The 26,597-nt window shown below is 40.3% G+C and overlaps 1 protein-coding gene across 1 annotated transcript in view; it reads left to right on the forward strand.

Annotated features, from left to right (window-relative positions):
- The window catches only part of FRMPD4 (FERM and PDZ domain containing 4), a 295,170-nt gene that overhangs the window by 155,466 nt on the left and 113,107 nt on the right, over positions 1–26,597 (forward strand). The window contains exon 2 of the mRNA XM_031051118.2: positions 22,742–22,858. Coding sequence (XP_030906978.2) covers positions 22,742–22,858 — 117 coding nt within the window. The remainder of the gene's footprint in view (positions 1–22,741; positions 22,859–26,597) is intronic.

Raw genomic sequence — 26,597 nt, forward strand, 5'->3', positions numbered from 1 at the left:
GCAAGCACTGTTAGCCTTGTTAACTGGCTCCTTTGGACTATTTTTTGCCCTGTTCTACTTGTTTCTCAACTACAGATTAAACTGATACCCTATTTTTGCTTCCTCGATGAATACTGAGACTAAATAAGCAGTAGCATTGTCCAGCTGAATATAACTAAGAAGTGAGAGGGGTGCAGTGTGCAGATAAATTGGGAGTGGAGAAGGATGATGAACAGTGTCCATAGGATTTTCCCCAGGCAAGCAGAGCATGGTGAAACAAATGTGTGCTTGGTTCCTGCTATGTGGGGCGTCAGTAGAAGAGGAGATGAAGAGTCAAATATGATTAATGTGGTAAGAAGGGAGAAATCAGTCTAAATAATACCAATTATCAAAGAAGACAAAATTGCAGTAGAAAAGAAGAGCTTCATAAAGCACATGAACAGAGCAAGACTGTGCCTGTACGCCTGTGCTTGTATTTAGTGGAAGTGTTTAACTTCAGTGCCTTGGGCGGTTAGGGGAAGAGTTGTGCTTGGAACTGATGTGCCTTTTCCCTGGTCATCCCCCTTTGCTGCTGCCTCTTGAGGGAAGGGACTGTGCTTCTCCACAGTGAGAAGGGTGATGTGGAGGTTGCCCTTCTTTGCAGCTCTCTAGGCTGGCTACAGTAAGGGGGCAAGGAGCACTGATCTCTCCAGTTCTTCAGAGTTCATGGTAGTCAGGCTACTTGTTGGAGGAGGGAAAAGGAAGGTGGTTGAGGGAGCCAAGAAATATACTCAAGGATCATTGTGTTATGCATCTGTGCGACTGCAAATTGTTTTGTGCACCGAGCGAGTAACAGAAGACGTAGGGAGGTGGCAAGGGAAATTTGGTGTCAGATGAAGTTTATATTGTTTGAGTGAGAAAGACAGTGTTTTATGACTCTGTGTGCAGCAAAGCACATGAGGTAAATATGCCAGTAAATTGAGAAGCGCTTTTCTCCTCAACAGATAGTAAATATTAATGAAGATACAGGTGGCGCACACAAAGGTGCACACAGAGAACAAAATATGAAAGGAAGTAGAGCAGTTATAAAAAGCAAACCTTGGAAGAGTGTGATGGCTGCCTTCCCAGAGGTTTTTGTGGGGGGAAGGTGGAGGAAAACGCAACAGCAGCAACAACAAAAGAAAACCAGAAGAATTTTATAAAGTCATGTGGAACTGGGAGATGAGAATGAAGGTAAGTTGGCATCATCCTCTTTTTAAGAGATAAAAGCGAGTGTGAGCTAGCAAGCAATATGGAGGTTTGATCTCTTAGCTGGTGACATTTTTTATGATTGATTTAGGGCAGTCCCTATGTGGAAGCTGTAACAGGCTGTGCCAGGTCTAACTGCAGCATCTTATGTCAGCTCTAAAGGGCTGGCAACAAGGGAATAACTTTTGCTGCAGTAAAGACAGTTCAAAACTTACTAATGGGGCTCAGGGCTAGATGATAAGGACAACCAGCATTTCAGTTCAGTGGCTGCCCCTGTGCTTAAGAACAAATGCCCAACCCAGATGTCCTTAAAAGAGCATGGTGACCCAGAGACCAGAGCTGGGGCGGGGAGGGAGGGTGTATTTTAGTGTCATTTATACCCAACACAAACTCACATTTGGCTTTTGTATGGAGGAAAGTTCAGGGCACTTAAGTCACTTTCAGAGTAAGGCTGAAGCTTCCCACTCACATACCACTTCTTTTCCACTCTCAGTCCATGCTTTCCATAGCTGTTGTCACCTTGTAGGGCTTGTGACAGGGGAGCTTTTGCTCAGCCTGTTTGAGAAGGAGAGCGGAGGTTTGCAGGACCATTATGGTTTGCCCTCCCTGGAGACAGGCTGCTGGGAGCTGGACTTTCTCATGGCTACATCAGAAGGATGGAACTGAAGGAAGGCTGTTTCCAGCTTCACCATGTTTCATGGCAGGTGGTGGTCGGGGTGTAGAGAAAAGACAGTGGAGAAACTGTGGAGCTCTGCAGCCATGCAAAACCAGAAGTGTAAAGTGTGAGTGTGTTCCAAGGATTGAGTTACTTCTTAAAGGCATGATCACAAGGGTTACCTATTCCTGAAGGGTGGTGCTTTTTGTCATCGGGACTCTTTGAGTCACCTTTGCCTCTTGATATGGCAATGGGATGCTAAACAGGGCCCAGTTACAAAATGTTGTTGTTCCTACTTAATAAAATCCTTAATAAAGTACTCTTATATCCTTTACATTAGCTATTTAGTTGTACACCCACTACAAACAGGCATTACCAGTGAGACTGGCTGGTGAAAGTTCTGAGAGAAATGAATCAGAAGTCAAATTTTGAGATCTAGATTTTTAAACTATGTCTGGGAGAGGATCACATCAACATGACACTGTCCCATACTACAAGGCTGGTCAGATTTACTTTTTGAATCCTGTCTTGTGTGGTTAAAGAAGAAACATAGAAGTCTGTGTCATGGCATCTGAAAAGAAATCAAGGTGTTGTTTTGAATAGGAACCAAAGGAGCAGCTGTAAGAAGTCTGATACAGGGAAATGATGGAGAGTCCAGGGAAATTTACAAAAGAAGTAGGCACAAATTGTTTCTTTTAAAAGTTACACTTTAAAGGGTAAAATACAGAAAAGTTGTTACTTAAGAGGGGCAGGGATCTTGCTTGTATTTTAAGATAGCTTTTATTTTGCCCCCACATGGTAGAGAAAACTGATGTATACTTGGATTTCTGTAAGGCTTTCAACACCATCTCCCATGAAATCATCATAGGTAAGCATGGGAAGTATGGGCTAGACAAGTCGATGATGAGGTGGTGTCCTGGGTTCAGCAATAGCAGTCGTTTTTCTCCTTCTTTGTAGCTGGTGCAATGCTGTGTTTTTGACTTTCAGCCTGGGAACAGCACTGATAACACCGATGGTTTCAGTTATTGCTAAGTAATGTTTACTCCAACCAAGGACTTCCTTAGTCTCATGCTATGCCAGGGAGGAGGGGAAGCTGGAAGGAAGCAGAGACAGGATTGAGGATGGGCTGAATGGCAGGTCTCAGAGGGCTGTGATCAGTGGCGTAGATGGAGACCTGTAACTAGTGGTCTCTGCCAAGGGTCAGTACTGGGCCCAGTGCACATCAGTGACTTGGATGAAGGGACAGAGTGCCACCTCAACAAGTTTGCTGATCATACAAAATGGGGAGATGTGTCTGATCCCCCACAGTGCTGTGCTGTTATTCAGAAGGATCTAGACAGGCTGTAAGGATGGGTAAAGAGGAACCTTTAGAAATTCAGAAAGGCAAGTGCAGGATCCTTCACCTGGGGAGGAATAACCCCAGGGACCAGCACGGGCTGGGTGCTGACCTGCTGGAAATAGCTCTGTGGAGAGGGACCTGGGGGTCCTTGTGGACAACTTGTCCGTGAGTCAACATGGTGCCCTTCTGGCCAAGAAAGCCGATGGTATCATGGGCTGCATTAGGAAGAGTTAAAATTGTTGCTAGATCACTTGCAGCTTTTAGGAAAATGAACAGCATGTTTCATTTTCTGACTATTAGTAAATGAAATTTGGAAGGAATATTTTTATTTTTTTTCAATATTGTGATTCAGAGCAGTAGATGTAGTTCCGGGTTTTTGTTTTTTGGTGATTTTTTTTATTATGGCTAAAAATTAATATGACAAGGCAATTAAAAGTTTGTCAGATCTGTCATTAATAACACTGGTTTAAAAGTTACTATGCAAGTCCTCTTCTGCCTTGGAATTTCATAGTTAAAAAGTTTCCTTTGGTTTGAAACCAGAAAACTTTTTACATCAGAATAGAAGCTATCATAAAAAAGGAAGATTCAAGAAGCCTAATTGAAGGACAAAATTCTAATAAAATCATAAGATCTAGCTTTAAAATAATAAAATCGGGAAGAAGAATGTCGTTAGTGGAAAGCTACAATCATATATATAGTTGAATTGAAGTGTGGTGGGAAAGCAAAGTACTTTGCAAAATGAGTATTTGCAATACTTCATGCATGTATATGTAGATTTGCATGTCTTCCTTTCCTGCTTTTTACATACAGCTGGATATGCTTATTCATCAGTTGGTCATTAAAGGATTAAAGAGTTTAAAATTATTCTGCAAATACAGTATTTGACAGAAAAAGAGGTAAATAAGTGATGTTTACACATTTCGGCAGGAGTGTAAGCACAATCTCATACAGTGTTCCTGTAAATTTGTAGGCATCAAAATGTTCCTATTAATGCCACTGTAGATCACAAAGACCAGTTTGAAAAACATTGCTTGCTGCCTTTTTGGATTTTAAAAATGCCTACATGTCTGCCTGCCCTGACAGAGCTGATGAAAGGAAAAATTGCCTTGGGATGACTTAAGAAAACAAGTTTATTTTCTGAGCTCTGTCTTAAATATTTGCTTTTGGGGAGGTGGAACAAGAAAGAAAAAGTATATCCTTACAGATAAGTCTTTTCAACTGCTTAGGAATAAACATCCTTTTTATACACGAAGCAAATCATCTTCATGACTTCAGGACTCTGAATCAACTATGTTTAACCCAGCAGTAGACTTCATGCTGTTGCAATCCAACTTGACAGTCTGTAAATATTTACCATTCAAACCTCCCTGAATTGTTTCTTTGTGCTGTCAATTCTGTGGAGCTAATTTTACGCTGAGTGAGATACTAATGTAGAAAGCAACAATTCTGGTCATGCGCTGCACTCCAGTGCCTGCTGTCTCAGCACATACCTGTCATGAGCATCAGAAACATTCCTGCTCAAGAAGACCAATTGTGCCATGGAGTTCAGTAGCTACAGAGTTAGGTAGTAGTGTTTGTCATCGATCATAGTCCAGGGATGAAAACCTGACCCCACTGAAGTTAACAGCAAGATTTCCACCGCCTTATATGGGATTAGAATTTCCCTATATCTTCAGTAACAGCGATGTGAAGCTGTAGTTCTCATTGTGAGCACTGTCCTACGATGTGAACTTTAAAAAAAAATCCTGTCATTTGAGAGCAGAATATAATCCTCTTATTTAAACTATAAATTAGAAAAGCAACTTTAATTTTTAAAAGCTAGGCATATCTAAATTTATTCTTCTGTTGGGGTTGGTGCTAAATTGAAGATTTGAATTTGTTAAGGTAAGACCTTTGAAATAGAATTAAATAATTTGACAATAGTGTATTTGTTGACATACTAATTTTTTTAAAAAATATCAAACCTGGTCTCAAGTTACTAAAACTTAGAAACATGTTTACAAAAACTGGACCTAGGTTGTTTTAAACTTTTGTTTATCTTTCCAAATTATTGCAAACAGGTTTGTAAGGATACTGAGGCACCTAACGGTTTAGGTGGGCTTCAATAAGAATATAAAAAATGCCACAGTGAATAACTCGTGTTACCAGGCTCTTTTTTTGCCTGTTTTATAAATAACTAGGCCCTTGTGAATGCATGTAACATTTCTGAATGTCTTTACAGTAAGTAAGCTGTCAAGTTCTGGCTCTGTGCTTCAGAAAATGGGTGGGAGAATTAATACATTGAAGAAATAAAAATAGCTCTGTGAAGCTGATGACAGTAAGCTGTGTGGTTCACTTGATATGCTAGAGGGAAGGGGTGCCATCCAGAGGGACCTTGGCACACTTGTGAGGTGGGCTGATGCCAACCTCATGAAGTTTAACCATGAAAGTGCAAGGTCCTACACCTGGGTCGGAGCAATCCCAGGCACAGCTACAGGTTGGGCAGAGAAGAGATTCAGAGCAGCCCTGCAGAGAAGGACTTGGGGGTGTTGGTCAATGAGAAAATGAACACGAGCTGGCTTCAGTGTGCGCTGGCAGCCCAGAAAGCCAACTGTAACCTGGGCTGCATCAAAAGGAGCGTGACCTTTTCGACCTCCTGGTTGAAGGAGGTGATCCTGCCCCTCTACTCTGCTCTCGTGAGACCTCACTTGGAGTATTGTGTGCAGTTCTGGTGTCCTCAACATAAAAAGGACATGGAACTGTTGGAACAAGTCCAGAGGAGGCCACAAGGATGATCAGGGGACTGGAACACCTCCCATATGAAGACAGGCTGAGAAAGTTGGTGCTGTTCAGCCTGGGGAAGAGAAGGCTGCATGGAGACCTCATAGCAGCCTTCCAGTGTCTGAAGGGGGCCTGTAGGGGTGCTGGAGGGAGACTCTTCATTAGGGACTGTAGAGACAGGACAAGGGGGAATGGGTTTAAATTTAGCAGGAGAAGTTCAGGTTAGATGTAAGGAAGAAATTCTTTACTGTTAGTGTGGTGAGGCACTGGAACAGGTTGCCCAAAGAAGTGGTAAATGGTCCATCCCTGGTGGTGTTCAAAGCCAGGTTGGATAGAGACTTGGGTGACATGGTTTAATGTGAGGTGTCCCTGCCTATGGCAAGGGGCTTGGAACTTGATGACCTTTAGGTTCTTTTTAACCCTAACCATCCTGTGATTTTATGATTCTAAGTATAATGGAGTTGTGTGTGATTAAATCAGCCTGCTGACCTCCTCCTTGGGCTAATGCTTGCCAGCAAAGGCTGTTCTGCATGAAACAATAGTGCTAGGTACCCATCCCAAGCAAGCTTTGCCATGCCTCTGGACTGTCCCATGGGACATGGGACTCCTGGGGCTTGCCACGTGGCTGAAAACTAGGGGGATGGCTACTGCAGGAATCTAGTAGTGCATCTCCATGGCCAAAGCAACATAGAACTCAGTTTCTTCCAGGTTGCTTGAAATTGGTCTTACTGCCAGACAAGACTTTAGGCTAGCATGAGAGGTTTACTTTATTCTGACAGGGAAAGAGTCTAGATGGGTTTGCATCAGTGGAGACAGGAGTGCAAAAGGGTAAGAATTAGTGCCTATGTGACTCAAATCAAACTTGGTAAGGGTTTTCTCATTCCTTTTCTCTGGAGTCTCAAGTAAGGTATGTTTGTGCAAGAAAAAAACAAAAGGATGATATGTTATCTATAGTTTCTGTGAAAGAAGATGTCGTGGTTTAAATCAAGTCCCCCTACTCCCGGAGAGTTAGGAAGAAGAATCCAAAGAATGTAGCCCCCACGGATTGAGATAAGAACGGTTTAATTGCTAAGGCATAACACAAAACCCCTACTGCCATTTACTACTACAAATGATAATGATACAGCAAACAGCAAGTGAAAAGAATACAACACCCCACCAGCCACGGACCCATAACTCACTCCACCCTGCCTGGCTGAGCACCGCGTGCTCCCTCCTCCATTTTTCTCTACAGCTCTCCCCCTCCAGCTTTATCTTTCCCAGTATGCATCCTGGGCATCACGTGCTATGGTATGGAATATCTCATTGCCTAGCCTGGGTCAGGTGTCCTGTCTCTCCTTCCTCCCGGACTCCCCTCCTCCACCTGGCTGGAAAAAACCTTGAACAAAAACACCCTCAAAACATGCTCAAACCATGACAGAAGACATCAACTAATTTAATAACTACAGCTGGGGGAAAAATTGGTTTGAAATGATAATTACTTCTTCCCCAAGATTTGCTGTTGCCACCTACTGTGGACATGGTCAGAAGGTTTGGTTCAAGCCAGCCTGGATCTGACCATCATCCATTCATTTTTTTTCTTCTTCCCTGGCTAAAATGGGCTCCTGCAGCATGTGCACCCCAAGCCTCCTCCAGGCTGGCATGGGTCATCCCTTCTCTAGTCCTTCTGTCAGGGCTTCACCCTTTGCTCTACTGCACAGGGCAGCAGGAAAAGAGCAATTTTGTTTAGCCCTCTTCCCAGAGGTTCCTGGGTTTTGTATTCATCATCTTTTATAATTTGTACATTTTCCTCCATTTTTTCCCCTTCTTTTTCCTTCTTGCAACTTGAGATTATGACACATTGTTTTATTTTACAAATCACATCTTCTCACTGAATAATCTTTAAACCTATAGCTGACTAGTTCCAGAATATTTTCTGTGCTGAGAATATATCAGAACGTCTGAAATGATACAGCTGATGCTGAGGTTTTGACCAATTCAACTGAACCATGTCCCTGGCATACCCCAGGGGGCCAGTTTGCAGACTATGTAGTGAAGTTATTGGGAGACAATGCAGTAATCACTGGAACAATGCATGTATCACCTTATAAATGGATTAAATCTACATGTGTGTCACTCTTTTAACAGAATAAGGGAAATGCAGTAAAGGGTGACTCATTCCTGTTAGCAATGCAGTTATTGGCAAGCTCTGAGAACTGCAAATTTAGATAATGCATCATTTCAAAGAGCTGAATTGCATCAAAATATGTGTGTAGGTGCACTCCTAGGTTGGAACATGCAGTTAAAATCTACAAACAGATTAATCTTTATTATTATAGGAAAACATTGAGAAGCCCTACAACCTTGTGTCACAGAACAGTATTAAACCTGTGTCAAGTCCCAGAGTCCATCTAATTTTCTGACTGCAGGGAAACTTTCATTTTTCTGCTGCAAGATCTTTAGGAAGCTGCTTGTCAGCAGCTGTAAGTAGGTTAGCTGAACCTGCTGTACTTGTGTCGGTATCGTTTTCGTTAGCTATCACTTGCGGATAGCTGAGAGTCTTTTTGGGGCTTTCTAGTAGCTGTCACAGTGGCAATGCTGTTGCAGCTTTCTGGGAAGTATGCAAGCGTATGTACCCATACTCCTACCGTCATATATAACCAAGGGTTGATGTAAATTGAAGGAGGAAAGATTTAGGTTATGAGATTTTTGTGTTGTTTCATTTTTAGAACCTATTATTACAAGAAATTTATGAGTCCATTTATCCAATAGCTTATGGTATTAACCAGGTAGCTTCATATCACTAGGGATTTAGATGTCTGGAACCGTAGTATCCCAAGAGCTTGTTATGCAAGATCTCATGCTTATGTTTTCTCTTCTAGTTCTAAAAATACTATCTAACTTCAGAATTTTTTTCATGTAATAAATCAAATAAGTTAAATACATTTAGCATTACAGAGTTTTGTTTCACAGATTTTATCTTTAAAAATTGCTGACTTAGAAAATACTGATACGCAAAGAACAAGGGTACAGGCCCAAGAATGGCAAAGAATAGGATAAGAACATTGCTCTCTTTCTGTCTTTTGTTTAATAATAGAGTGATACAGTTCAAGTATATAAAATTAACTCTAGGCAATTTAGTTTGCAGTACAATTCCTATTTTTCATATTGTTTTATGTGAAGTGTGCTGAATTTTTTTGTACAGGAGGTTGGAACAGATAACCTCCTGAGGTCCCTTCCAAATAGAATTGTCCTGTGATCCTGTGACACATGCAGGTTGGTAGCCTGCTGATGGAGCATGAGCACTGCTGCCTTAGTGCTCAGCAAGAGCTTTTGCTGTTGATTGTGTAAGATTAAATGGGCAATGGGCCCATTGGTTCTGGGCAGCTGATATTAGAAGTGACATTCAAGTTAAACTCTAAGCCTTGCTGCTAATGTGAAAGGCAAACAAAAGGAAATGGTGCAGCCATGTGAATTGATTTAAAAATACACCTTTTTTGTTTCTCTTTGGTTTAAGCAGCCATTCAAAAGCATCATTGAAAAGTGTGTGACCTCACTCAATTGTAAACCATAAAAACTGGGGGAAAAAGTGATTCTAAGATGATGGAGAAGGTTAGTGTTACTGCTGCATCTTGTGGTGGGCACATCGGGTTCTTGTCAAGTGTTAAAGCTTTCCCTGTTTTTGTTTTTCTCTTTTGAAGAGCAGTTCTAACCAAGAGATTTCTTCCTTTGCTTCCTGTCTTTACTTTGCAACTTTCCCCTTTTCCCATGAAAATCAGTGATTTTGTTGGAATTTCAGGAGACTACAGCACCAATTGGCATTGGTGTTACCCAGTGGAGAATGCAGGAAAGAAAGACTTTGAAATGATTTCCCAAGCTTTTGTGTAGATCAATGGCATGGGAAACTGGGTCTGTCACTTATAAATTGATGTTTTACCCACCTCATTCTGAGCTCCTCTGTGGTATGGCCTGGGTTGTTTTGAAGGGGCTAGTGCTCTGAAATTACTTCTCTCCATTTTTGACCTGCATCTGCATAGCTTCTGTTCATGTATTCAGTAAGTTAAAAAACCTAGTTTTTAAGGCACCTTTTTTTTCTTGCTTTCTATTGGTACACATCGTTAAATAGTGCACTTGGCCCTTAAGTAAGTATAGAAGTCCTTAAAGTAAATCTGAAACATAACATTTTGGTTCAGTTTTGTTGGCTCACACTTCATGGAGTCCTTAAGGCTAAGGAAGAAGTTGAAAAAAAATAAAATTGTTCTTTCTCATTTGTTAAGGTTTTACATGTGCCTTGATGTGACAGAACGTGCAAAGTGTTGGTGGTTTCCTAAGAATGGAACTGCTTCAAATTTCCTTGGTTTCATAAGTGAGTTTATGTTCAGAATGCTTTAAATAACTTCAAATCTGGATGAAGGCTTCTCACCACTGCTGAAAACTTCTGACTATTACACAAAAAGCCCTTTACTTACATTTCTTAGTAGGTTACTATATAAACCATAATTTCCTTAATGGAAAATTACAAAGGAACTCAAAAGAAAAGAAGAAAAATCCTTCAAACCCAGCCTTTTAGCACAATAACAGTGGAAACACAGGCTTTTCTGCAGATGCTTGAAGAGTATAAAGATATTGCCTGGCACAGGTTTGATGTGGTCCTTTTCAGAAGTTTTTGTAACTGGGAGTGAAGTGTAGAAAAGTACATGGTATGGTTAAGCTTTTAATTGGGGGATTTGTACTCTAGGTTACCCTGCTCTTGCAGGGGGGTTGGACTAGATGATCTTTTGAGGTCCCTTCCAACCCTTGGGATTCTGTGATTCTGTGATTCCCGATTTTGAGAATTTTGACTTAAAGCCGAGTATTGAGATATTTTCATCTAGAAAGCACAACAAAGTACCTTGAGCTACAATTATGTGCTTATGTATAGTATTTGAAATAGACTTAAATCTAGCAGACTGTTTACTTTGGTATTGAGATTTCTGATGAATGGACTTGTTAAAGGCTAATTCCTGTATTGGTTGATTAATATCTTATTATTTTCTTCTGAAAATATTTATATAATTTTTCTAAACATTGATTTTAAAGGTTAGTGGAAAACAAACCTAGACAGTGATAACTGGCTACATCTCATTTCAAGGTCACCAAATGTATCTTGTAAGAAGAAGACTGGAGCTTTTGGAGCAGTTTTTGAAATCACTGGGCAGTGATGCTTCACAACATTTGCTAACTTCTGAGTAAGGAAAATACATAGTTTTTTCTTTTTTTTTCTCCAAAATAAAGAGGATAGAATTAATTTTATTTCAGTTACAAAATAGATTTAAGATAGGCAGCCATTATTTAATTTTTTGACTATTTATTTTTATTTCCCATGAAATTGAAAGGTAGGACAATAATTCGTAGTTGAAATCAGAAAAACTGGTAAATATATGGCAGTATTTTCTCTCAGCAGTACTCCTGTTTTAATTAAGATTGTTCAGATATTTTTGTTCTACTATTTTGTTGATGGAGTTCATCTTGAGACCTAGTAAGAATTGCCACCAAAATCAAGCAGTAAGAATTTAGGCTTTAATTCAGCTTTAGAAAAGCAGTTTTATTTCCTCTTTGGCAGTTTAGTCCTCATTCACTGCATCCTTTTGATGCAACTTCCCTCTCCTACAGGCTAAAATGGCACCATACAGCAAGAGCACGCTATGAAGAATTTTTCAGTGACTGCAGGCCTGAAATGTGGGTGATATCTTTATAGAAATAGGAAGTTCCCATAGAAATCATATCTCAAGAAGTGCTTGAAGATTTTCTGAGCTACTTTTTCATGTGTGATTATACAGGATTTGTCAGCTCACAGCAGGCAGGTTGTATTCATATCAGGGTATCAAAAAAATACAAAATTTGTTGTGTACAAAAGTGAGATTTCCTTTTGCTTTTCCAAATGCAGTGTGCATGGTTGAATTTTAATTAATACATGCACCTCAAATTTTTATGGCATAAGATGAATAGCTGTTTAATAGGTAGCAAGAAGAACAGGCAGTCTCACCTTTGTGCCTGGCAAAATCTTGGAGCAGATTCTCCTGGAATGCATGCTAAGGCACATGAAAAACAACAAGGTGCTTGGTGACAGCCAGCATGGCTTTACTAAGGGGAAATCCTGCCTGATCAATTTGATGGCCATCTATGATGGGGCTATGGAACTGATGGACAGGATAGAGCAGTTGATGTCATCTACCTCGACTTGTGAAAAGCGATCAACCCTGTCCCACACAACATCCTTGTCTCTAAACTGGGGAGACATCAGTTTGATAGGTGGACCACTCAGTGGATAAAGAACTGGCTGGATGGCTGCATGCAAAGAATTGTGGTCAATGGCTCTGTGTCCAGGTGAAGACCAGTAACGAGTGGTGTCCCTCAGGGATCAGTTTTGGGATCAATCTTGCTCAACATCTTTGTTGGTGACATGGACAGTGGGACTGAGTGCATGCTCAGCAAGTCTGCCAATGACATCAAGCTGTGTGGTTCAGTTGATACGCTGGAGGGAATGAATGCCATCCAGAGGAAACTTGACACACTTGTGAGGTGGGCCGATGCCAACTGCATGAAGTTTAACCATGACAAGTGCAAGGTCCTAAACCTGGGTCAGAGCAATCCCAGGCACAGATACAGGTTGGGCAAAAAGGAAATTCAGAGCAGCCCTGAGGAGAAGGACTTGGGGGTGCTGGTCTATGAGAAAATGAACATGAGCCGGCTTCAGTGTGTGCTAACAGCCCAGAAAGCCAACCGTATCCTGGGCTGCATCAAAAGGGGCATGCGCAGCAGGTCAAAGGAGGTGATCCTGCCCCTCTACTCTACTCTCGTGAGACCTCACTTGGAGTATTGTGTGCAGTTCTGGTGTCCTCAACAGAAAAAGGACATGGACAGAGGAAGGCCACAAGGATGATCAGGGGATTGAAGCACCTCCTGTATGAAGACAGGCTGAGAAAGTTGGGGCTGTTCAGCCTGGAGAAGAAAAGGCTGCATGCGTGGAGACCTCATAGCAGCCTTCCAGTATCTGAAGGGGGCCTACAGGGAAGATGGGAGCAACTCTTCATTAGGGACTGTAGAGACAGGACAAGGGGTAATGGGTTGAAACTTAAACAGGGGAGGTTTAGATTGGATATAAGGAAGAAATTCTTTACTGTTAGTGTGGTGAGGTGCTGGAATGGGCTGCCCAGGGAAGTTGTGAATGCTCCATCCCTGGCAGTGTTCAAGGCTGGGTTGGACAGAGCCTTGGGTGACATGGTTTAGTGTGAGGTGTCCCTGCCTATGGCAGGGGAGTTGGAACTAGATGATCTTAAGGTCCTTTCCAACCCTAACTGTTCTAAGATTCTGTGATTCTATACGATGAATTGTTACTTTTATCTAAAATATGATTTAACTTTACAGCATTGTGTTTCCAGTACTCTATACTACCATAAAATCTTATTATTAGTAACAGTGCAGTCAATGAGTTAGACAACATATCTACTGCGGGTATTATGGGGCTCTTTTTCCATATGGCAGAAATGGCAAGGCTTCTGTCCTACTCACTGGAACTTAACAATGAATCATGGCTGCACTTTACTGGAAAACTGGTAAGAGGACAAATATTCAGAGAATATAGAGGTAACAACAGTTTAAAGCAAAACCAGCTAACCAAACAAATATTAAAATCTTATGTCGGGTAAAATTCAGCATCAGGTAATATTTGTGTTTTTTTGTCAGAAATAGATGCTGAACATTGCATTGTATGAAAAATGGGTTTGGTGCCTGTTTTAGGGGGATGCTAGCTATGATACAGTAAGCTTTTCTAACGTACTAGTCTGAGAGAAAACAAGCCCATTTTAAAAAGGTTTCTAGATAATTCAGAAGTCAATTATAATAACCCATTTACTAAATGAGAGAGATGAATATGCTTCATATACTTGTTTTTGTTTGGGCTTTTCTGATCCTGAAATACTGAGTAAACCTAAGAAGGCCTAAGTTCAAAAGCCCCATTAAAACAGAAATAAACCATCTTGCACGCATCAGTTTTTAGAGACACTCTCAGTACCCGCCAGTATAAAGCTGAAGCATCATATAAAACAGAAAGTCTTTTATAGTCATCCAAGGAAAAAAAGCCTTTTACAGTCATCCAAGTCCCAAACATTATTTGCTGGTTTGGGTACTTTCTGGCTTTTGCAATACAAGATTCTGAAGGGAAAAGTAATTCTTTCCGGACTTTGAATCTCTAATGGGGTCAGTGTGCTTTAAATGAAAAGTCCTGGCAGTCTAAAAGGAAATATAATGGAGACTTTTGTTTTCTATGAAATGAGGGCACATCTTTAATACTAATGGAAATGTAACAGAGGCAGAGGAAGAGAGGGAAATAGAAGATGTGACCTGTATCAGATATTAAAAAAAAAAAAAAGAAAAACACAAAACCAACCAGCCAATAACATCAACAACAGAAAAATACTATAGCAAAACAAGCAACAGATGTGAAAGTGCGTTTACTGGACAGCAGTGATGAGTTTAAAATGATTGTGGAATAGGTAACCAGAAAGTGAGCATCTCAGGATAGGAAAGGTACCTCAAGAAATTACAAGACCTTCACCTTGTCCCTTTTCCAAGGCACAGAGATGTTTTTAGCACTTTGAGCAAACCAGCATTGCCACACATGATTTGTTCATCCTTTGTTCCAGTGTGCTGTCTGTACTTTTGTTACCTCGTACTGTAAGATTTTTAGATCTGAGACTGTAGTAGATAACGGTGGAAACGTGGGGAGCCACCACTCAAAGCTGAGGGGCTGTTTACCTAGCTGAAGGCAAAACCAGGGGCCATGGGTGCTTGTTGGGCACTCCCATCTTTGTCCACATGAAGTGGAACAGTGGGAGAAAAGCAAAAGAACAGTTGTGGAACATACATGGTCAAAAATGGTCTACGTGTATACCATTAGTACAAAACTCGTCAGAAAGTAAGATTATGTTGTAATTTGAGACTAAAAGGAACCAGTACTCATATAGCAAGTCATGTATTGGGTACAGTGTACATTTTGAACAGCCAGTGATTTTGCTCTGGCCTATGATATGGAGTGTGGAATTGATGTTGAAGTGGTGGGAGCCAGCTAAGGGACTTTTCTGGTCATGTGGAATTGCCCCTTTTCCCCATGTCAAGCAATGGGCAGCTGTCAACTGTATTTCCCTTCTTGTCTGTCAGGGGAGCACTATCAGGGTCTTCCTCATGGCAGCTGAGGGATTCCTGGTAAAAGCAATCCTTTACCTTTCAGATCAGTTACATAGCCACGGGCTGTCATTATCTCCTGATTGGCAGTAGCAGCAATGACTGGTGGAGGAGGAATTCATTGGAGTGTCTCCTATTCTCAACCCAGGCATAGGCTGCCATTTAGAAATCTCAGTTTCAGGCACTGAGGAAATGGAAGCTAATGTAATCTGTGATAAAAATAGGCTGACAGGATTTATAGAAATCTATCTCCTCTACTGTATTGTAAACTGGCTTGGAGGAGTTCAGTATGAAGTTTTGAGTTGTACTTGTTTTTTTGTTGTGTTTGGTTTTTGGAGTTTTTTTGGTTGGTTGGTTGGTTTTTTACTGCTTCACTGAAGGATTTAAAGGTTGGATGGGGCTATTAGCTTCATTGTTGGTTTGGAACAAGAATAAATCATAGAACCATTTAGGTTGGAAAAGACCTTTAAGATCATCGAGTCCAGCTGTTATTCTAGTACCGCCACATCCACTACTAAGTCATGTCCCTAAGCACCACATCTACATGTCTTTTAATTTCCTCTGGGGATGGTGACTCAACCTGGTAGCCTGTTCCAATGCTCAACATCCCTTTTGGTGAATATCTTTTCCTAATATCCAATCTAAACTTTCCCTGACACAACTTAAGGCTTGGTACTTTGTGAAATTTTGAATAACTGAGAGCATCTGAGGTGGAAGATAAGGGGTGGGGGGGGAAGTGTGGAGCTATTTGCTCCAGCCAGAGTCTGGGGAGTAGTTACTACCTAAGAAAATAAAACTCTCAGCTAGAGACAGTTTCTGAACAACTGTCACAAGGCAGCCTGGATTTATTCATAGGCCTTACTAGGAAAATAGAAAAAGCTAATAGAAGGTATTGGAAAGGGGCTTGTTTGGTTTTTTTGAATAGAATTTGTGTTTCCTGATGATGTATGATCTAGGGAGAAAATTCAAGACAAGTCTGAAAGGTAGTGCAACATTATTCTACATTTGCCTAGAGTGTGGCTGTGTTGCAAGATTATTGTGATGGACAGGTGTCTGACTTCACAGTTATCTGAAGTCATTAGGCTTCTATCCTGTACTTTTGTAAGAAGAGACTCAGTAGAGGAGGCCCAGTGAATTATTTTTTTTTTTTTAGTACAGTGGGGTATGTCTTGGGCCATTCATTTTCTTCTTTTGTGCTTCTGATACAACTACTTCTGCAGGGGTTTATAGGACTCATCTGTGCAGAGACAACTGGCCTTTCAGTGTCTTTGATCTTGGATCCTGAAATTACTGTCTGTCATGTCTGTCCTGCTGTACAGTGCCTCTCAGGAGAGTTTCAGTAGTAGGGTATGATGATTGATCTTGATAGTATAGCTACACAGTCTTTAAAACTTTCACTTTCTAATTTTTTAAAGTTAAAATGCTAGGATGGAGGTAAGCTTAGTGCAATAGTCTTCTGGGACAGGAGAGGGTGAGAATTGGATAGAGAAAGCAGGTTCCTATTCCTGAGGCAGTGGAAGATTAAATATCATAGAGAGACTGTTACTGAACTCTGCTTATGTCATGAACATGTCTGTTACTCACAGGTAGACATGCCCTGCAGATACTTGAAGTGTGGTGTTCTTACTTTTACAAACTAACACTACAAAATGTTATGCCCCTGGTATTCTTCTGGGTACCTCCTGGGGATTATTGTATCTACACTTCTCCCAGGGGGTACTGTGGAGCCCACTTCCCTTCGTAATCAACTTTTGGGAGCGTAACATGGCCTTTGTTCAGAACGTCTTCCTTTTATGATGTGTTGGAGATGGATTATTTATTGTATGGGGAATAAATAAGATGATAAATAATACTAATTTTATTATATTATACAGCAATCTAAAGACAAGGGCTCACTATTTGTTGCAAAGGGTTCTTATGCAGGTGATGTAGGATTCACCTCCAGATTAATGTGCTTGAAATTCGAATTTTGGTGTCTACATGGAATGAGATGTCAAAGCTCCAAATTGTACTTGGTGGACAGGTAGTTAATATGGGTTGAAAGCTTGCTGATTCAGATGTCTACTTAAGAAAAGAGCTGAATCTCTAGCTCTTCACCAAGACCCTGCATGCCAGAGAATGTTTTCAACTACATGTTGTGATATCTTCTGCATTTTTACAAAAGAGACAGCCCATTGGTATAAGTGGTAACCTGAGTGCAAGCTCAAACTCCTGTCTCAGCAGAAACACAGAACTGGATTGATATCAGGGAAAGACATTAAGAACAATCAAGCCTGTGAAATCCTTTGTACAAGGAAGAGATGTATAGGTCAGGACTCCTTAGTCTGCCATGTAGACTGTTGGGGCTGATGGTGAGATATGTTAGAGAGCTACTGAATTATAAGTGGTATGAAGAAAGTAAAACAGGAAAAATTGTTCACCAGTGTGAGAGTGAAAGGGCATCAAACACAAAGTGACAGACAGCCATGAGAATGCAGATGGATACCTTTGTTATGCAAGTGTCAATCAGTGAATGAGATAATCATGGAATGAGAGCTACCAAAAACCACACAAAAATAAAGTGCCTCCTCTTCCTGCCTAGTAAAGCATTGCAGGAAGAAGGAATGAAGGTTTTTATGACCAAGACTAACCAGGGTTTTTCCTTCTTCAAATTATTTGGGAAAAAAGAGTTGGAGGGTTTCAAGTTTGCTACTACTTTTTATTGCTGTTTTAAATCTGTCAGCAAAGTGCAGGCTGGAGTTCTTGAGCAAGGGGTTAAAGACTGCCCTAGTGGTATAGTAGTTCTCCCAGGTTTGTGTCCAACATCATTTCTAAGGAAACAAGTACTTTGACGTCCCTTGTCTATGGAGAAGGATAAATGTAAACGCGATGTTCATCTTTGGGGTGGGCATACTAATCCTGTATACCGAGTGTAATGCCCGAGTAGACACTAAATATGCTAAATACAGTTGGAGCTTTCCAATTTAGTCTAGGGATTTCTGTCTTGCCTTTGCCTGAGGAATATCTGAAGCAAGAGGCTTTTGTCTTGCCCTTCGTTTTTGCTGCCATGTGGCCATCTGTGAGGCCATGGAGTAGGCCAAGTTTAACCTGAAAGATAAAAACAGGTGCTAGTTTTAAGGTGAACTGTGGGGAATGCTTATTTTCTGACTCTGTAGATAGTGTTTTATTTTTTTTAACTGAATTTACCAAAAAATTGGTATTTTAAAAAAAGAATGGTGCTGTTTTCTGCTTTCAACTTTAACACTATGTAAACTGCTCTGGACATTAGGCTCTAGCAGTGTGCTTTAAAAAATTCAAACTGATCTACTTTTGATCTTTGAAAAAGAGGTGGATACAATTACATACTGTCACTTCTTGATTGTACCATGGTTTATGCTCAGTATGTTCTGCATATCAAGTAAGTAACATACTGCTGATACAGTACAGGAGGCTTTATGTGTGAACTCCTGTTTCAGTCATGCCTCAAGTACAGGGCAGAAAAAAGATTGACATGATGATGTTCACTGTAGTGCAGCTGTTGCATTCTCAGTCAGAAGGCAGGGCACGCTGGTTCCTTTCACACCACTTTCGTGATTTAATGAACTGATTGTTCGATGTGAAGCAATTGAGGATCAGGTTTTATGCTTCTGCATCAAGAATATCAAAAGCAGGTTGATGGAATATTGTAGGTAATGCTGCCATGTTTTCAGACATCTGCTGGCACAATGCTAGTCTAGGCTTTCACAATGACGTTTACCACCTCAGAGCTGTGCTGGGACAGGCACTCCGGCAGCAGGTCTGATTGCTGTGAGCTAGCAGGATGGTGATGGACAGCAAGCACTGAGTTACAGCATTGCCAGTGCTTCCTCCGCAAGCAGACTTGCTGAGGTTTAAACTCCATTTTTTGCATCTTTCTGTCTCTGGAAGTGTGGAAATCTTCCAGAAACCTAGGCAGTCTTTGTGTGCTCATCTTCCTTTGCCTGTGAGGGAAGGAAAAGTCAAATGGTGATCAGCCAGCTGAGAGATTTATCCAAGATTATCTGCAGGGAGGTAGGATTTGGATGAGAATCTTCTATGGCCTGATGATCTTCCTCACTAATGTATCCTCTTGACTTAAAGCCTGCCAAGATGGCTTTGTGTTTTTCCCCAGGTGAAATGCCTGGCCTGCTTATGGTTTCTTCTGCAGCCTTTTATATTCCTTCTGGCATTTATTTAATCTTTGCCATGTTTTGCCCTTTGTGAAGTGGCCATTGAACAGAATCCTTGCAGAAAAGCAGAATAGTATTTAACAGATGGATGGAGGTGAAAAGAAACAATGCAGTTCATTTGCTCCTTTTCTCAGACTTTGCAGAGAGCTGGGAATCACCAGCATTAATCACCTTTAAGTGTATAAACCTTGTTTTGTTGTTATGAGTGTTTATTTGTGAATTGTACAACAACTATAGGATACTTTCTGTATTTTTTTTTTACCCATGGACCCACATCACTGAATTTGCGCACAATTAATGTAGCTGTATACAGTGTCTCAAGTGCTAATTCCTCTCCCACTGATCATAAAGTCCGGAAGACCTCATCAGATATAGACATACCTGTAGTTAAGTAAGACAGCTATTAACCATTCATATATTATAAGATTCTGACACCATTAATGTTTTAAGGGCTCACAAACAGCTTTTAGGGCAGTTAAATTTAACTTAAAATCCTCTAACGTTATAATCCATACAAAGATGAGCCCTTAGTTTGAATGCAGAGAGGAATAGTATTGATCATCATCACTGACTTGTGCTCCTACAAATTATCTGATAATAGAAGTTTGAGGTGCTTTATCAAAGAAGGTAATCCTGCCCCTCTAATCTGCTCTCACATGGAGTATTGTGTACAGTTCTGACATAAAAAGGACATGGAACTGTTGGAACAAGTGCAGAGGAGGGCCACAAGGATGATCAGGGGACTGGACCACCCCCTGTATGAAGACAGGCTGAGAAAGTTGTGGCTGTTCAGCCTGGAGAAGAAAAGGCTGCATGCGTGGAGACCTCATAGCAGCCTTCCAGTATCCGAAGGGGGCCTACAGTGTCGGGGATGGACTGTTCATCAGGGACTGTAGTGGTAGGACAAGGGGTAATGGGTTCAAACTTAAACAGGAGAAGTTTAGATTGGATACAAGGAAGAAATTCTTTACTGTGAGGGTGGTGAGGCACTGGAATGGGTTGCCCAGGGAGGCTGTGAATGCTCCGTCCCTGGTGGTGTCCAAGGCCAGGTTGGACAGAGCCTTGGGTGACATGGTTTAGTGTGGGGTGTCCCTGCCCATGGCAGGGGGGTTGGAACTAGATGATCTTGAGGTCCTTTCCAACCCTAACTATTCTATGATTCTATGTGGGAATTTAAATGTCACTATACCCATTTTATAGATGGAGGAGCTATAGCAAAGAGCTTGTGAAACACATTCATAGTGAAAAGTGTTAAATGTATGCCTTGTTAACTGGTATGCCTTTATAATCCAGATAAAATAGATTAGTTTCTACTTTATTTAGTTAACTACAGTGTTTAGCATCCCAAATACTCTAAATGTAACTTGAATTCTTTAGATGTGGTTAAGCTGTCCTTAGATTGTAGGACAGCTCCCATCTAAAAGAAGGTACCACCCTTTCTCCGTCTGTCAAGCATATGGAGAAACAGGAATGCTTAAGCTCAACTTTACATGAAACAGCATGAGAGAGTGTTGAAAGTATTTGTTTTCTTTGCTCAGATGCCTGCTTTTTAACTCATTCTTTTGATCAGGAATGGATTTGTTGTGTTTTATCTGGAGTAATGTAGCAGGTCTGACATTTATTTGTTTCATTAGCTATGTGTAACTGTAATTTTATTGAGATTTCTAGCATGCTCAAATATTAGATTTAAGCCCTGTCTTATGGCAAATACTGGTATTTGAATATGCTAACAGAAATGTTTTTCTACTCCTTGAAGACAGAAGTACTTAATGTAATTGGTAAATCAGATGATATGTAGCACTCCATTGTAAAGCTCTACTTTACATATAAATTGTATTTTGAAGCACCATACCTTGTCTCATTAGTGATTAATCCTTGAAATAAAGGGGGAGGGGAAAGAAACTAGTTTGTTTTTAATTATGCATTCCCTCTTTTGGGAAAGATTTATTGTGTACAACTTTGTTGAGTTTAGTAATTTGCAATGCATTGTTGAGTTGTCCATGGAGACCAATTCTATTTCTTCAGAAGAGTGTTTGTCAGGTTACACTGTGCTCTGTTTCTCTAAAGGAACAAGGTCCTACATCTCTATCTAAGGCAAAAGATAGTAAGTTTCTTGCTAGCATTTGAATTTAAATAAAACTAGCAAGTAAAACTAAGCTTGAAACGTTTGGTGGGCAGAGAAAAGGCAGAGAAGGAGAAGGCAACTAGCTCAAAACATGCTCTTATTTTGTGTGGTTTTGGTTTGCATGTCTAAGTTTCAAATTGTATTCCGTGTTGCATACTAATTCATCTGCCTGTCTGTGATGCACTTTTAGCTGGTCTTTAGCATCTTTGGCTGCTCTGACTCCTTTTCCTGCTCTTTTTCAGATTGTATATAGACTAAATTACTTGATTAACTTTCCTGAAAGACTTAACTTTTGCCTTCTCTACCTCTAAGTCCCACAGCAGGAAGTGGGAATGTGCAGTAATATCTAGCTTCATTCCTGCAAGTGAGGGGTAAAATATCAGTGCAAAAGTTTGGGTTTCCTATTGGAAACTATGGGGGATTCTTGTTAAGTCTATTTTTTTTTTGTGTATGGGGTCAGTAGATGGCACCTCACAACATGTTTCAGATCTAATAGAGAAATAGTGTCCCTTGGTAGTGCTGCTGGCTCGCTCTCTCATAGTTCCATGAGCTATGTATGCTACTCCATTATTCAAGATGGTAGGACTTGGCTCTTGCTTGGGGGTTGGGAATACTAGCAGAAGCATGCTCAAGCAGTGGTGTATGTATGAAAAGTGTGCGAGCTCAGAAATACTGCAGATTTATTAAAAGTTATTTGGAGAAAGAGCTTAATGAATATTGATCAAGTGCAACAACATCTGCATATGGAATCAATTTAGCATCCATATGCAGAAGTGTGCCTCTCAGAATTGAGAGTGGGTGTTGATGTTCCTTCTCATGTGGTACACCATGTGTGTGATCTGCAGCCATGTGCTGCATTGTTTGGTTTGGTTTAGTTTCTTGGAATTTTTGCTAAAACTGTACTGACAGCTGGCACTTGAGCAGGGGGTGGTGATGAATGAAAATGCTCCCTGTCCCTTGTACTAAAAACTACTGAAAATTAGTATTTTGGATGTGGGACTGATGGGGTATGACAGATTTACCAGGCAAAGGCTTGAATTCAAGTTTGTTAGAAATGACAGTTTATCTTTCCACTGACTGGACGAATATTACAAATGTAAGAAGACCTGCTAACCTGTTTTCCCTTGCCTGGGTTTTGGCTGTATGTTTCACAGCTGCGTAAGTATTTGGATGCCAAATGAATGATGTGAAAGAAGTAAATTGGAAGAATAAATTCCACAGACCCTTAATTTATTATATATTTTCTCTCTTCCTCCCAAAAACTACAGCCACAGGAACAAGTCTTCAGCGTGGCCTCACTCTTCAGGGACCTGGAGCTTGAACCAGGGGACACCTTATGGATGGGAGATGACGGCAAACAGAGATGGAAGAGACTACTTCATCAAGTAAGTGGGCAGCTCTTGCTCTTGACTCAGAGCTCCTCTATGGAATCCTAATTCATGCTTCAGCCTTATGGAGTTCAACTATTTTGATTTATCACCCACAGAGAGCTCTGACTGTACTTTACTGTGCCTTGTTTTGGTACTTGGTCATTTCATTTCTCCAAGAAAGCACTGATAATATAGGGACCTGTAATTCATCAAGGAATTGCAACAAATGTCATTAATAAAAAAATAAAACCAAAAATTCCATGTTTAAGGAACAAAGCACAAGGTCAGTTCTGACTGAGATCAACAATTCTTCTTCATCTCTGCCAAAGCTTTTTTAGTTTATCTAATATATTCATTATAGTGGTAATAAGAAAGTGTATATATTCATCTTGTATAGTAAATATTCCAATTCTTTTATTTCCCAAAGTCCTTTAGCTCTGAATGTAAAGGTTTGCAAAATAGATGTCAATGAGGATGATGTGATAGCAAACAAAATTACCTTTTCCTTCCCCAGTGAAAACTGTGCATAATTATTCTTTAAAATGCCTTCAAGTGGCTTGGATAAAATACAGCTTGCTGTGTTAACAGATATACTCTTACATGGTTTTGGAATGTCTTCACTAAAAAGGGGTAATGGTGGTGAGTCAGCAGAACCATTGGCTGATTTTGCAGCATTAGATGCTTTAGTTTACATCCCATTTTTAAGGCTAACATTTTGATTCTGCTCATGTGAAAGGTTAGGCTTTATTTATTTTTTTTTCTTCATTTTTATATTTTTCAGTCTGGTTAGAAGTTTGTAGGTGCTTAAAAAAGTTCTGGGTAAGAATTACAATTCTTTCTTTTAACACAGAGTGGAAGGATCAGACTTATTTTAACTCGACTATCAAAATCCCTTAAATCAGTCAAGATTCTTAATCTGGAAAATCAGAATTGTGCAACATAAGAAGGATGATCCCTCTTACTCTGCTTTATTTTCCTCCCCATTTTGCCCATGGTGTGTACCTTGGCTTTCTAGAAGACATTTGCTTTTAGAGCCAAAGTAACATCTGTAGTCGTTTGGTGTTCTGTTCTGCAGGCTTTCAAGATCTAGAGTGATTTCAGACCTGTCCAAATTGGAGCAAGTTGTTTGGGTTAATGAGGGCTCAAAAGCTGACACTGAAATGTTGTTTTCTTCCTTGAACAAGTATTTTTCATGTTTTACATGTCTGTAAAACAATGGGGGCAGCGCTGGACAATGTGAAGCTGAATACCAAGGCACAATATAGCTGTATGAGCATAAGTTATCTGCCTGAACTAGTTAAGTTTTTCAAGAAGTATAAATGAGTCTCCAAAGTACTGTGCAGATGTGACTCTGCTGCTTTTGTTACTCCAGTTAGTGAAGGGACCTGCGCACCTTGGGTGTCCATTTTTTCTGCAGACTGTTGGTATGCCAAAAGAAGTAGTAAATGCTCCATCCCTGTCGGTGTTCAAGGCCAGGTTGGACAGAGCCTTGAATGACATGGTCTAGTGTGAGGCATCCCTGTCTATAGCAGGGGGCTGGAGCTAGATGATCTTAAGGTCCTTGCCTATCCAAGCCAGTCTATGATTCTGTGTTCTCCTCTGTGTGACTGCAATTCATTTAACAAAAATAATATCCTGCTTCTGAGGACAGGCACCACATTTGATTTCTCCTCTTTTCTCACTGGTCACATAATGGGATGCTGCACTTGTTGTGTAGCTATAAACAGCTGTGGCTTACAAAATGCAGTGAATTAGTACTCATTAATTTTGCAATTTGAGAGTGTTTTCTAACTCTCAGTAGCTAATGATTATTTTGTTTATTTTTTGGATTGCCTTTTAGTATCTTAAAGTGCCACATCCCTCTCTTAAATGCAGAGAACTGTGTCTCTCAGGAACATAAATCCATACCAGGCAGTGCCAAATTATGCATGAAGTAATGTTAGGCTTCTTGTTGCTGTTGTTGTTCTGTTGTGGTGGTTGTTTTTTTTTTCCTGTGCTTTAATAAGGTGCTTGCTTTCTGTTATGTTTGTGGCCCTGATCTTTCTTCCATTTTTCTATGCATGAGGATTGTAGACTATTAGGGGAAAAAAACAGGCTGCTTAAAGGGTAAAGAGAACAAGACCTCTGAGGAAGCTGATCTACAGAAGACTTTGATATTTTGTGCCAGACTTTCTTACCCACTAAGCAGTCTTAGGTGTAAGTTGAACAATGCTACGTACATACACATTGTGTGAGTTATAGTACATATTCTAATATCAAATGTTTCAAGGCAACAGCATTGGCTGTAACACATGCAGCAGCTATGTCTCCACGGTAGTAATGCATCTTGCATTAGACAGTGTTCTGGGATGCAGTAAAAGCCCGTACCTTCAGAAACTGAACAAAATTAGACAACCATTTTTGGAACCATGTACTGCTGCACCAAATTACCAATAATCCACTGGTACTAGTGAACTAGCCCCAGTAGCTACTACAGTGTGAACGGATACTTATATGGTATGTATCTTTGTTTCAGAAAAATGACCAAAGACCAAATACTCCTAGTGACTTTTTCAGTCATTTCTCTATAGAGGTATATAGTACCTGTCCTTACAGTGCCTCTTCCTTGGCCAATGAGAAGCCCTCTCTGGCTTTGAAAAGACTGCTTTTGCAAATACTGCATGAGACTACACAAATTAAAACAGAATTTGATTTTCTTTCCTTCATTTTTCACTCCCAGATTTTAGGAATGAAATAGTGAGAAGATAGTTGACAGTTATGTCAATAAAGACATGAGAGGGATCAGCAAGATAACGTTTCATATTGTCTCCAAGGCTTTTTATAACCATACAGATTAACAAATTGCATCACACTGAAGGAGAAAAAGCAATTCAAATCCTTCATTTGGTTTTGATTAAAGATGTATAAACCAGGTATTACCACAATGAAATGTGCATATGAGTTCTGTACAAGCAAATAACATAATTCATAGCAACATTAACTGCTTTTTAGTTAAATAATTTACTTAGTGCCATATGTACATAACCATTCAACTGCAAGCAGACATATTGTAATTTTGAAATTGTGGGAGGAATAGAGAATCCAGGAGAATCTTTTAGTGAAATGACAAGTAATTATATGGTGTCGGTGCAAATGCTTTAAGGCGTGAATGGGAAGAGATGTTTATTCTTTCTGCTGAAGCAAATTTGGTTTCCTTCAAATCTCTCAAAGCCCTGTGGCCTGGGTTAATCAGGGGCAGCTTCCACTGCTAGGCAGCACTTTTGTAAAAGTGCGAGAAAAGCCTTTTATCCAAATATTTTCAGATGTTGCTATCAATTCATTATCTCTTCTATACAGATGGCACAACTGGGATCACTTTGAAGACCTCTACAGTACGTTTTCATAGGTTTAGGCCATGGTAAATGAAAGTTTAAGAACTTTACCCAGTCCTTTTTAACTTGTCACTTTTAGTTGAAATAGCCTTATAAGTAATAGATTTCAATATGGGAGGACAGCAGTCATCTAGCATTCTTCCGGTGTGTATCTGTACTGAACAAGCTGTATTAAGCTGGACTTCAGTATGAAATAGTTTGCAGTGTATCTATAATAATTTCCTATTTTCTTTGCATTCATTATATACACTGTGTAGTATATGAATATGAGAAACTTCTATAATGCTAATTTGAATACAAACATGACACTTACTAGAAATGTATTTGGTGTGAATATGGGGTTTCAGGGGGGTAGCATGGGAAGCAGGAAGGTTTTGGCTGAC

The sequence above is a fragment of the Melopsittacus undulatus genome, chromosome 2, assembly GCF_012275295.1.
Source record: "Melopsittacus undulatus isolate bMelUnd1 chromosome 2, bMelUnd1.mat.Z, whole genome shotgun sequence".
Taxonomy (NCBI): Eukaryota; Metazoa; Chordata; class Aves; order Psittaciformes; family Psittaculidae; genus Melopsittacus; species Melopsittacus undulatus.